Source organism: Tenrec ecaudatus, chromosome Y (assembly GCF_050624435.1).
Source record: "Tenrec ecaudatus isolate mTenEca1 chromosome Y, mTenEca1.hap1, whole genome shotgun sequence".
Taxonomy (NCBI): Eukaryota; Metazoa; Chordata; class Mammalia; order Afrosoricida; family Tenrecidae; genus Tenrec; species Tenrec ecaudatus.
Window position 1 is genome coordinate 16824554 of NC_134549.1, and position 13295 is coordinate 16837848.

General features: G+C 48.3%; 1 protein-coding gene across 1 annotated transcript in view; it reads right to left on the minus strand.

The window, feature by feature from the left end:
* The window catches only part of LOC142435578 (odorant-binding protein-like), a 62770-nt gene that overhangs the window by 16062 nt on the left and 33413 nt on the right, over nt 1–13295 (minus strand). Inside the window, exons 2-4 of the mRNA XM_075539811.1 lie at nt 4311–4421; nt 1490–1591; nt 1243–1268 (exon numbers count right to left, since the gene is read on the minus strand). Of these exons, the coding sequence (XP_075395926.1) occupies nt 1243–1268; nt 1490–1591; nt 4311–4371 (189 nt within the window). The 5' untranslated portion in view covers nt 4372–4421. The remainder of the gene's footprint in view (nt 1–1242; nt 1269–1489; nt 1592–4310; nt 4422–13295) is intronic.

Below are 13295 nucleotides of genomic sequence, written 5' to 3' on the forward strand. Positions count from 1 at the left end.
TCCTGGTGCCAACTTCTTAAGACATGCAATGATATAAAGATATGCAATATCACTGAACTGGTCTAGACAGTTCCAGCATGATAGACGGGAGGTAGCAGAGGGAGACAGAGAAGAGACCTGCTTAGGATGAGTGCTGGAATCCTCATCAGAAATCCACATTCCAATTATCACGGGAGCGTGTACCTGTCAGAGGGCTATGGGGGCTTCTCTACAGGCTGTGTCTGGTTGTCAGAGCCCCGGAGAGAATCGACAGCAGGCATGATCAAGATTTCCCTGAATGGTTGTATGTGTTAACAATTTTGTAGTTTTCCATATTTTAGAATAGAAAGTTTTAGAATTTTCTATAATTTTATAAAGTCTGCACAAACAGGAGGTTACAGGATATAGCAATCTGTTTCCTTGGGGCTCCTGAGTCCTATGCATCTTCTATAAATTATCTGTGGAACCATGAAAGGAATAGGGATTTACAAGTCATGGGTTCACACCAGAGTCTCCCAGGGATGAATAGTAGCCCCCTGGTGGCACACTGGGTTAAGCCATCGGCTACTAATCCAAAGGTCAGCAGTCCCAAACCCCCACTACTCCCGTGGACACAATATCACACTCTGCTTCTTCAGAGATTCACAGCCTTGGAAATGCTCTGGGGAGGCTCTGCTTTCTCTCGTGGGCCACTCAGCCAAGTGGGAGCCACTGCACTCTGGGTTTGTTGTTGTTGTGTTTGGGTTGGGTTCCGTTGGAGTTGTTCTGTCAACAAGGTAATGTTAGCCTTGGTGTGTCCTGTACTTATGTCTTCCGAGATCGGATTCCATCTCTTGTGGCCTCCTCTTGGAAAGGTTCAAGGCTCCAAACTACCCAATGCCCAGCCATCTGCTCCTGAAATGTCCAAGACATTGGAAAAGGGAAAACCTTCTACAGCCCAGTTCTCCCCGACTCGTGAGGGCCCCACGTGTCAGCCCAGTCTCCGAGGAAATGAACCCTCGTGTCCATTGGAGGATTTCACCAACCTTCCTCCCTCAGTGCCCAAGTTATTTTTAGTTTGCTTTTATTCTTAACTCTCCTCCATTAAAGAAGCCCTGCCCTTCTCCCACCCACCACGTAACATATTTGGACTCCTGATATATTACTATTTTGGTCGTTGTCAATGTTCAACCTGTAAGATTGTAACAATCAAGATTGGTTAAAAACTCTTACCTACTGGAAAAAACAACTGTGAGAGGGCAGCGCTGTCCCGTGACTACTCACCTCATCGATATTCCCGGGACAGTCGTCTACAACGATGGGTAAGACAAGGAAGAAAAGAGAAGACATGCAATGAACAGACAGGCAGTTTCATTGTGCGTCTCTATGGACAGGCGCCCTCTAAGTGACCGCTCTCAGGGAGGATGAGCTGTGCAGAGGACATGGGAACCCCCATCCTCAGAGGCGGGCCTCACCACGGTAAATCTGGTAAGTGCTTTGATTTAGGGGGGAACCAACAGAATGTCTTTACCTGCTTCCATGGCATCAACTATGTTCTCTGGTGGAATACCTTTCTCCTTAACCATCTCCACAAACCTGTCGTAGTCTTCCTTGGAAACATCCTTGGTTTTTGCTGTACATCAAGGAATGGAAGGCAAGAAGAAGAAGTATTTTCAACATGACAGCGTGTGGCTAGTGGGTCTTCTGTAGGTAATATTTGGTTGAGTCCAAATAGTTAGCATAGCATTATTCTGTGTTTTCTTGGGAGGAGACCTGGAAGCTCTAACGAAGATAAGCAGGCCGCTAAATGTCAGGACTGCCATTGGACACCAGCTGTCGTATAGAGTCGCTGTGAGCCCAGCTCAACTCGAAGACGTGTCTTTGCTTGTTTAGCTTTGCTGAGAAAACTAAAGAGTCCAGGGTCCCTACATGGATTTTGTCTCTGGTGAATCCCCTCTGACCAATGTTGAAGGGCGTGAAGAGCCTTGATAACTTACAAAGAGTACTGAAAACTCAATTATGGCAGTTGTAATCATGTTAAAATATAATCCCTGATTGTGGTATCACTCTTTTAACCCACTTTAATTTTGTTCTAGTTTTTAAGATTTCTTGGTTGTTGTTTTCATCGATTGAGATTTTCTTTTTCTTCGCTCATTTAGATATTGTTGTATTTTTGTGTTGTTGATGGTTTTATTTGGGTGAATTTTGCAATGTATGAAGTCCAGGATAGGCAAATTTGGATTATTGGCTAATCGGGAATATGGACGGGAGTTTGGAGGGAAGTGGAGAACTAGCAATACATTCAAGAAGGTAGAAAATGATCTGCAATTGAACGCGGCGATGAGTCCACAACCCTTTTGATACGACCTAAGAGGGGACCAATATGCTATGTGAATTAGACCTCCATAAAACTCCTGGGAGAAAAAAGAGCCCTGAGAAGGTTGGAAGGGGGATCTCAACCTCAGGATCATCTTGTCAAGCGCCCGAGCAGCTGCTCAGGAGCAGGATGAAGCGGTGGCAGCTGTCAAGATGGACAGCGTCTGTAAACACAGAAACAAAGCGACTCAATCCTATCAGGTCACTGTTCACCCAATGGTTGGATCAAGGGCAATGAGTTTGGTGTGTTTGCTTATGTCATTAGGTGTGTGGAGGAAATCAAGGCGCCCGGGGGGTGCTATCTGGTATGAGTTGGGTTTTCAACCTACAGATCAGCAACTCAACCCCTCCAGCTTCTCCAAGTGGCAAAGACGGAGCTGTCTGCTCCCATCGAGATGTTCACTCTCAGAAACCAAACCCAGGGTTGCTATGAGCTGGGACGGGCTGGGTGGCAATGAACTTGGTTTCCAGTTCTGGGTGTTCTTATCTTGTCAACACAGAATGGGGACTCTGACTGACTTAAGAGCCCCACGAAATACAAGAGCCCGTGTGGCATGGCAATCAGAATACAACCAGGACAACACAAGCCCACTTGGGAAACACCACACCGAATCTGTGACCATACCGTAGGAGGGTCTATTGCTCAACAGGTTCAAATTTATCTGTTATGGATGGAAAATGCACGTTGTCAATGCTAAGCCCCATCCCGGAGATTACAGGCATGCAAGATCTCCGTTCTCTGATTGAGGCTGTGTGAGTAGACAGTATGCCTTCAGTCAATCTCTTGAGATATTCAACAAGTAGCAAGGACACAGAGCTTGCCAGAGAGTAGACAGATGCTGTGTGACGATTCGCAAGGAATCTAGAACTCGGAGAGAGAGCTTTCTCATACAGCCATTGTGGCTGGGGTTGGGACCATCAAGTCACTTCTGACTTCTATTTGTATTACGTTGCAACAATGGGGGAAAAGGTCAACAAACAAACAAAAAACAGAGTAAAAAGAGCTAACCAAAATTAATCAGAAATGGGCCCAAGGACCACATCACGATCAACTGAGTAAAGCTGGGAGTTTTCAGAGTTTTCATTTTGCTTGGACCCATGTCCATGCTCCTGGACGCAGTAGCCCGGAAATCGGAGTCCTTAGACCACTGGTCCAGACCGCTTTAAGTGCAGTTGAAGACGCATGCCTCTTTCAGGGCCAGGCTACTCCTGCCTCAACCGTTCAAGGCATTTTCTAGAGTTACACACACATTTGAAAGCTGGGTAGGAAACAAGGAGGACTGAAGATCAGATTCACTTAAATGATCGTCCTGACCTGTCAAATCCAGTCTCGTAGCTCCCCAAACATTGAGAAAACAACTTCCTGCTCCTGAAAGCCACCTGTTGGGATTTTCTGGTACAGCGGTGCTGGGGCACTAAGAGGGTGACCGTCCGTGACTCTGTGGCGTTGGCCCACAGAGAACGCGATGGGTTGTGTGTGATCACTGAGACAGTGAGATAAAAACTTGTGGGGTGGGGTGGGGGTGATGCACCGAGCAGCAAGCTCAAGTATGATGTGGTAGAAGCTGCCTCGTGCTGCAACTGACTCTTCACAACCTTCTTTTATGGTTCTCAGTTGATGTTGGGAAAAACTCATGGGCTGGGAGGCTGACATGATTGACACGGAGAATACAATTCGCTCCATCTATTGGAACAGAAGCTTAAATTCCCTCTCACTCGAGGGACTTAGCCGGCACTGGTAATGTCACAGGTACTACCTCAACACTTATTGGATCTTAGGGCTGGGAGTTCACATTTTAAACCATTTTCTAACACTGTTTTTCACCATCTCTAAGAGATCATTTCTCACCCCATAAACCCAAGGACTCAGTGTGTTTCATGGAGTCCTGACACCCATGGGTATTTCTCTTATTTCTATAGATACACGGTGCCGCCAAATACGGAGAATTACACAGAGGGGCTCATGGGATACATACTTAATAATTTAACCATTTTTGTCCTTCTTCCGTCTTTACCCTGGTTGTCGTCAACTACCATGATAGATTTCTTCTCGTGATGGAAAAACTGGTATGTGTTCTCTCCATAATCTGTGAAAGTCAGAAGTCGGCATGTTAGACCTCTTGATAAGCAAGGACCCCACATTTCTAGTCCCCTGCTGCGATGTAGGGTGACCCCTCCTGTGTCACAGGACCATCACCATCTTGCTGGCCTGGCTCAGAAACTTTTAGCCTCCGGTTTGAGGGCTGGGTCTCACTCATCACCACCCCCATAAGCTGGAAGGGACGCCTGTGTCTCCAGTGGTGTCTGAGTACCACCAGAGCATGGCCACTATGGGGTATCCTGGGGAGGGTTCTGACTCACAGCCACCACGCGTGAGACCACAGGACCCCCCAACAAGGTGCCCAGTGCTGTCATTTGCAGATCAGATTGCCACAACTTTGTCCCTCTGAACATTGGTGGGAGCAAACTCATAACTTTCTGTTTGCAGTCGGCTGTTTAACCACTGTACCTCCCGGGTTCCTCTGCGACGGCACAGGTTTGGAGATGACAGCAGAGTTTCAAGAATGAGAGGAAGCCTACTGTAGGTTGAGTGGTGTGACGGAGTCGGATCATGCACGCAGGATACACTGTCAAGGTCGATTGTTCTCACCGTGGAATTAAGGGGAGTCAATTGTGAAGGACAGTTATTATTCAGAACAAAAACATATGATCTATTTGATAGGCAGGTTATGGTCTATCAAATGGGTTATGGTCATATTGTTGGTGGACAGAGAGATGGATCATTTTATAAATCAATGGTCAGATGGATACAGTGATAGATTAACGAAGCATGGATGAGTGGATGGTTGGATCAATATATGTATGGATGAATGGATGTAAGATGTATGAACAGATGAGTTGACAAACAGATAGGTAGGTAGGTTGATAATGGATGAATATTAATTTGAAGCCTTGATGGGCGGATGAATGAATGGATGGATGTGGACAGGCAGAATCACTTGAATGGCCTTAACTCATGGTGGGACCATGTAAAACAGGGTGAGCTATGAGTTGGCCCTGTGCCATCATCACGATTTGACAATAAGGTCAAGTCCATCCTTGCTGAATTTTCCCAATCTATTCCGCCCAGGGTTTCCCTCAAAGATCACTGCGCCTCGACTTCATCCGAAAGAGGTCTTCCTCCAGCTCTCCACCACTCTTCACAACGTCAGCCTGTGGGACAACGTTCTCTGGGAGGGCAAACAGTTCCCACTGACTGGTTTGCAGAAGGTGCTCAGAGGACCTTCCTATCTGCTCTGCCTCAAACTGGAAGGTCGGCTGCAACCTGCCCAACACGGGTGGCCCTGCTGGGGTTGGAAATAACGATGGCAAATCTCTCGGCATGACAGCAGCAGGAAAGCCACCCCAGGAGGACACAGTGACAGATTGTGGAAGAAACATACACTTAAGAATATTCTACAGCACGGAAGGCAATCGACTCCCAACTGAAAACTTCCTGGCTGTGTTGCTACTCTTCACCCTGATCTGTCCCTCGGTGCTTTGGGGCCTGTTGAATCTGTGTGCTCTCTATTGTGCACAGGATACACCACGGTGGCTTTTAATGTCTATTCTCAACTCACTGTTGATGGGCATCGGACTGGGACCTTGCCATGGGCCACAGTGGGAGGATTTGTCCTCAGAAACTAGCAGACACTGTGGCTGAGACTCGGTGCCTTCTTTAGTTGCAACGATGAGTGGGCTCAGCTGCTTAACTTAAGTTTCCTCGTTTAAGTACATTCACAGGCACCTCCGAAGAAATGCCTGGTGAGCTCCTTCCAAACAAAGCAGAGCAAAAAGCCACAGAACATCCTACGGAGTGCAGTTCTAGTGGTCACCGCTTGGGGGCGCCAGCAGTGGGACTCAACTGCACTGCAAATGGCGTGGTATGATTCCACGCACAGGAGTCATAGTGTGTTACAGAGGAGTAACACTGAGACCAAAAGGTTGGGAGTTCCAGTCCACCCAGAGGCTCTGCAGAGGAAGTGGGGGCAACCTACTTCAGGACGGAAATATAAAATAAAAATCAGCCATTGGAAACCTTTTCCACTGCACTGAAACTCATGAAGAAACCCGGATGCTGAGTCATCTGGAAAAATACTGGTCTGCAGAGCTGACATCTGGACACGCATAGTGTGAAACTGACCTCACATTGAAGACAAAAAGCAAGGATGGGGAGATCCTCCCGGTTCTTTGGGGTACATCTGCAATAAGGAGCAGGGGCTGTGAGAATTCCAGACCTCTGCAGTGAAGATACTCACAACCAGTTCTGAACACTCCCTGTTGGGGGTTTTCTCCCACTACTGAAATCAGCCGGCATCCACGGGGAGTCCTTCAGGAGAAACAAGGAAACCATCACAGAATTCCTAAGTGTGCATTCCCTTCCCAACACACTCTTCCCTCCTTTCTCTTTTTCTAAACGATTTTGTTGGATGGTGCGTTACTGAGAATACAAACAGAACATACATAAACTCAAGTGATTTCCACGCGTGGGACCGTTATGCCCCCCAACCCCCACTCCCCGCAGAGTTGTCCTTCTCTTATGAGACCAGAACCACTTCCCCCGACGCATCTGGTCAAAACTTTTCAGTCCCTGGGGTCAGTCTGCTGCCGTCTAGACAATTCTTAAAGAAGTACAATTCTCAGAGCAGACATTTGTTATCAGTTCAGCTAAACATCAGTCCTTTCAAGAAGACTCCAAGTGATACTTTGCTCTAAGGATTAAGGCGTAAAGATTGGTTCAAGTCAATAATTTCCAGGGGTTATCCACTCTGCATGCCTCCAGTAAATCTGGATCCTATCAGAGGTGACTCTGAAATTTGTTCCTGAGGGTTGAGCAGGAGCGGCAAATGGGGGAGCCAATGAAGTAAAAGAATTGACGTGGAAATCTCAAGGGAGGGCTTAAGAAGAAAAAAATAACGTTCTAATGAGAACGGAAAAGAACCCGACTTAGAAGCCCCAAAATCAAGAACATGCTCAACTGAAACGGAAACACAGAAGAGAAAGTTCAGGCCCAGAGTTGCCTCACTGAAGGAAACCGTGGGAAAAATATCAAGTGCTGCAGAATCACAGCAAAAACACATGGATAAAAGCGACAAGAGTCATGGCTCCAAAATGAACGGGTTGGCATCCATTTGTTTCAAGAGAGCTTATGAGATCAAGAGCAGATGGTACTGAAAGAATTAGTCCACAGTCCAGCGAAGGCATAATTGAAAAAGGAGCAGGCAGGAACGGGCAGACTACCAGTCCCAATGTTTAAAGAAGCACAAGCAGCACTGGAAGGCATTTGGAAGACCTCGAGCTAACCAAATGAACGGGATCCAAATACATGCTGATGTCAAAGAACCAGGGACCCAACGGAATGGGGAAATCAACTACCAGAATCCCCAATATCACATGCAAGTAAGGGTTGTTGCTGCTTAAGGTCCTTCAGAAGCAACACTGCATCCACAGGGAGCTGACCACAGTTCTCACCAGATTCACAGATGTGGAATGAGTCATGCCACTGCTGGCAGCAACAGAGAATCCCAGGGAGGTGTTTGCTTGTGGGGCATTGGCTATGCTCAGGCTTTGCACAGTGTGTAACACAAAGTAGGACAATACTCAAGGGCTGACAACTCCAGGACACTTGATGGTGTTCATGCAGAACTCATATGTGCACCCAGAAAGAGTCCTTAAATAGAACCTCAGCATACCAGGACTTTGAGATTACAAAAGCTGCATATCCCTTCACCCTACGTCCTCCATCAGCACGCGGAGCAAAGATTCTCAACAGCTGGAGTGCATGAAGAACATGGCACTGGCATAGGAGGAAGCTTCAGCAACACTCAGGTGGCACAAATGAAGATGACTGGGGCACTCGAAGCTCAAAGATGCTTGCCTTCAGCGAGGATTCAGCAATGCATAACAAGTCAACTTGGAGAAAACCCAAATTCTCAAAAGCAGATCCACAGACAACCTCAAGGGACACGATTTCCTCTTTCTTTCATCCACAGGAGTACGGAAGCAGCTGCGAGGTGGCATCATGAGCTGTCTTGGTTAGGTTGTCTGCACAAGACCTCTTGAGCAGGGTGATGAGGAAAGGGAGAACGATCAAGGCTAAAGACCACCTGGCCTAACCCACGGTATTTTCAATCTTCTGTGCAATGTTGAGACCAGATACACTTTCATCACTACATTTTTCCTGGGTCATGTTTAGGGAGATTTCGCTTACTTGACATAAAACATGGCTGTTATGTAGTCGCCTCCTTGAGAAACAGTGAGGTTACGGAGGTATCCATGAAGCGGCCCACCCACCGCAATCTTCTCCTTGTCACTCGCTGCTGCATACGTGTTGTACCATATCCCTGTCATCTGCAAGGTTTTCATAAGAAACGTGAGTCTTCTAATCCACCCACTTCAGAAGGAAACCAGGTCTGATTACCATCACCTGGAGCTCAGAGTGCCTCTTGAGAGAGCAACCACAGAGCCACCCAACACCAAGGGATTCAAGTCCAAAGGAAGCAGAAGCAAAGCCGTGGTCACGGAGTTGGCTCTGATGCCTGACGACCCCACGGGGTCACTGAGTCTCTTCACTATGAGACAAACCCACAACCCAACCCACTGACACTGAGGAGCAGCTGACTCTCGGCAACCCATTATAGGACCTCTGAGACGCTCTATCTTCCTGGGAGCAGACAGCCCTTTTTCTCCCTGAGACAAGCAGAGTGGGGAATTATGAAGAGCTGTCAGAAAGCAGCATGGCTTTAGGGACACACACATGGGTAGACCAAACCGCATATAGACTCTGATATAACCTCATCTACACGAGAAGTCAAACACACACACACACACATTCTCAACTTCTGCTTTGTACCTCAGGTACCAATTTATTCTCCAACTGTGTTTCCAATTTGGCATAAACCAGACCAAGGACCAGCGTCAAGAGCAGGGTCTTCATGCTGCAGGTGATCGTTGGTCCCTTCCTGACAGGAGCTCAGGTCAGATCGCAGGTGAGACGCTCTGAACATGACCGCACCTTTATATCATTTCTGCTGATGTTCGTCAGCCAGAGGCAGTGCCTCAGAGGCAGTGTCTTCATAACATCCTGCTTGGCAGGTGAGTCGGTCCCTTGCCTTAGGGATGTGCACTTATGATGCTATCTTCTGAGAAGGTTCAGGTCAGATGGGAAATGGACCTTGCGGGGGACAGCAGGAAGAGGACACGATGGAAACAATGTGTCAAGGGGAGTCACGGGCCACCCTCACCATCGTGGTTGTTTGATTCCGTTTACAGTCACAGAGTTCCTCCATCTCGTGCACGTCCTCCTCTCTTTAAATGACCCTAAAAGCTACCATGAACTATGTCCTTCTGTAGGGACTGGTCTCCCCCGAGGACATGCCTGATGTACGTGAGACCAAGTTTCGTTCTGTGGGATTCTAAGGCGCATTCTGACCATATTTCTTCCAAGACATATTTATGTCGTCTTCTGGTAGTCCATGTAAACTCAACTCCAGTGCTACCTCATTGACTCACCGCAGGTGGAGGGCATGAACTGAAACACAGGGAGCTGCCCGTGGCTTTACCAATTTAAAGGCAGCCTTGACTTCAATAGCCCTCAGACGTTGGTCAAGAGTGCAGGAGTCCTGGAAGTTCAACCCGCAGTGGCCCCTGACTGACAGGCTTTCAATGGCACTTCCTGGAGTTTCCAACTTTCTGCTTGCCAGAGGTCAAGTGTCAGGTATCGCTCTGAAGGGGTATCTACGCAGACATGAACCTACCACCTCTGGTTACCAGCCAAGGATCTGAAACCTGTTGTTCCAGGCCATCGGGTGGCTTCCAATGCTTAGCCGCCCTGTGCACCACGGAAGGACACCCTGTCAGGTCCTGAGCCATCCTCACCATGGTTCCTCAACGTGAGCCCATTGTGGTAGCCACTGTGTCTGTCCGGTTCCTGTGCTGGGGTGGCTTGTATGCTGCGGGGCTGCTGGAGGCTCTGTCACTGGCAGTTGAAGCGCTGGGAGGTTCAAGGGGACAGCTTCCAGAGTAAAGACAGAATGTGCAGGTGGATGCAGCTGTCCACTCCGTAGGGAGTAGCTGCTGAAAACCTCAAGCTCGTTCCTACAAATGAACTGACATCTGCCAGGAAGAGCAACTGGACAGAAGTGGACGAGAAGGCAGGTGCACAAGACCTCTGGAACGTGACACAGGGCTACTATGACCCTGTGAGGGCAATGGTGCATCTGACCAAGTACACGATCTGTTCATGGGATTCGCATGTGTGAAGGCTGAGCAATGACTATGTCAACCCAGAGAGGATGCCTTTGAATTACGATGTAGGCAAGGAATAGGAACTATGCCAGGGACTCCCGTCAAGGAGTCATGGTGATGATGCACTGAGCACCACATTCGGCTGCCGGCCATAACCCACCAGCTTTTCCACTGGAGAAGGTCGAGGCTATGTGCCCCAGAAAAGATTTACAGCCTCAGAAACCCACAGGGCCAGATGTGCTCCTGTCCAGAGGCTCCGCATGAGTCAGAATCGATACTATGGCCAGTGTGCTCCTCAGACGTGATGTTGGTGAGAGTTGATGTCACGTGTTGTGCACATCCTCTTCTGGGGAAACCAGCCAGGAGTCAAAATTGGCGGAGTGGCAGTGTGTTTGGCTTGGTAAGAGAGGGATAGCATGTCAGGCAACGTAGAGGGTTGGTGAGAAAGAGAGGCTCATCCCTTCATGCAGTGGGGTATCTTTGAGGCTACAGCGACAGGTTCACACATAATAAGGGGCTCCGAGGTCTCACTGCACTGGGCAGTGTTGCCCTGATCCTGTGCACAGAGCTGGCTAATTGGCCCCCCACAAGGCAGATGGAAAAGATATCTTCACTGTTTCAGGTTGTCCGGAGCTTTGTGAAATCGAACTTCCATGCATAGTGTTAGAATTGACTTCATTCTTCCTCCAAACTGCCAGGAAAGTCAACTGGACACCCAAGGTCAGAAGGGCCACAAGGAAGAGACAAACAATGCACAGTGCAGTGTAGCCTCGAGGAAACACTTATTTTTCCTCTAGTTCAGTGGTTCTCCACCTTCCTCATGCCGTGACCCTTCGTACATTTTCTCATATGGTGGAGGACCCCCAACCATTAAATTACCTTCGTTGCTACTTCATCACTGTCATTTTGCTGCTGTTATGGATCGGGCGACCCCTGTGAAAGGGCCGTTCGACACACACCCCTCCCCCACAGGAGTCGCGACCAACAGATTTGGAACCACTGTTCTACTTCTTTAATCCTTCCACCCTACACCACTATCATGAACCAAATACTATCTTACAAATCAGGCTGGACCAGAACACATATACTGGTTCAGCAAAGAGCTCTCTGCTCTTTTCTTAACCATGCTCCTCTCCATACCCCAGTTAATGGTGCAGTTGATTCATGAAGTCCAGTCAAAGTGCCTCAGGGAATCCTTGGGATCCGAAGGGTTTCCTCTGCTAATCTGAAGGGTGCTGGATCACCAGGTCTTTTTTCTTCAAGGGAGACTTGAACCTCCAATTTTCAGTCAGCAGCTGATCTAGGTTAACATGTTAGCCTGGGTACATAACAGAAACAAATCCACAGAAACTCTTATGTATAAGAAGGAGTTTTATATAAAGGGGAAGTGCACATTTAGAAAGCATCCCAACCCAGTGCTGTCCAAGCCCATAAGTCCAACACAAGCCCATATATCTGACACCAATCTACAAAGTCCTCCATCTCACAAAACACACACAATTACGCCGACTGCAGGTGGAAAGCAGAATCACTGAGTGTGTGAACATCTCTGGGCTGGCATGGGTCTCCATGCGGCTGCTCCAGCACCCAGAGCTCCATCAAGGTAGTTCCATGCAGCTTCTCCTCAGGGATGTCTTGCAGGAAGTGAGCCTTGCCAGTTGAAGGAGGGAACTGGCTAAAGCAGCTGCACCCTGGTCTGATCATCAGAGTAGGAGACCTGAGAACTAGAAAGGTGAGGCTCACCTAGCCATTTATCTCTCGGCTCTTCAATTACTCCCATGTGTTCATTGGCCAGGTTGACTCAATAAACTTTAATAACTTCAGTAACCCCTGTACCACCCCATAACCAAGACAGATGGCATCCAGGTAATTCAGTCACAACCGCCACAAACGTGTGGAAAGTGCAGTGTGTTCCCATGGTTACTTAGGTTGGTGTATAATCTCCAAGTCTTTCTTCTGAGGGCTTCTGGGTGGGTGTGAACCTCCACCATTTCCTTTGTCATCAAAGTAGCCAATGCCTTGCCCATTCTCCTCTGTCCAACTCTCTACACAGCTTCGCATCATTCACGATTCAGAAGGTCAGTTTCTCTCATCAGACAATTTCCCAACACCTGAAGTCCAGAACCATGAGGCAAATCTGTGTGTGTGTGTGTGGGGGGAAGTGTTTCAGGAGAGTGGCCGTTCCAACTCACACCAGGAATCCAAAGCATCCATGGGGCCATCTGTGGCCATCAGGTTTACAACATGGGACGTGTTACGAAGCAATTCTCCTCCACCCTGTGGGGTGGCTATGACGGAGAATCAGGTACATAGGAAGCCCTGCAGTTTTCTTTCTGACTCTGGAGATTTATGAGGGTAGCTAGGAAGTTACCAAACAGGAATAATTCCGAAGTTCTTTTGTCTGCAATGCCCCTTCTCTGTCACTCTGGAGAACATGCCTCGCGCTGCTCCTCAGCTTCTGGGCAGTGCGGTCCCTCAGTCTTGCCTGGCTCTTGGGTCCGGGAAGCCTGTTCCTCCCAGTGTCACGGCTGCTCCTCTGCTCTGTCTCATGGTCTTGGTGCCTTGGCCTCCATCACCTCCCTTCAGTCAGGGGTCTCACAGGGGCTCCTCTGACAGCTCTTCTTTCTTGGCGGTCACGGGTTCTCTCTGTGATTCTGAAATCACTTTCGGAACCC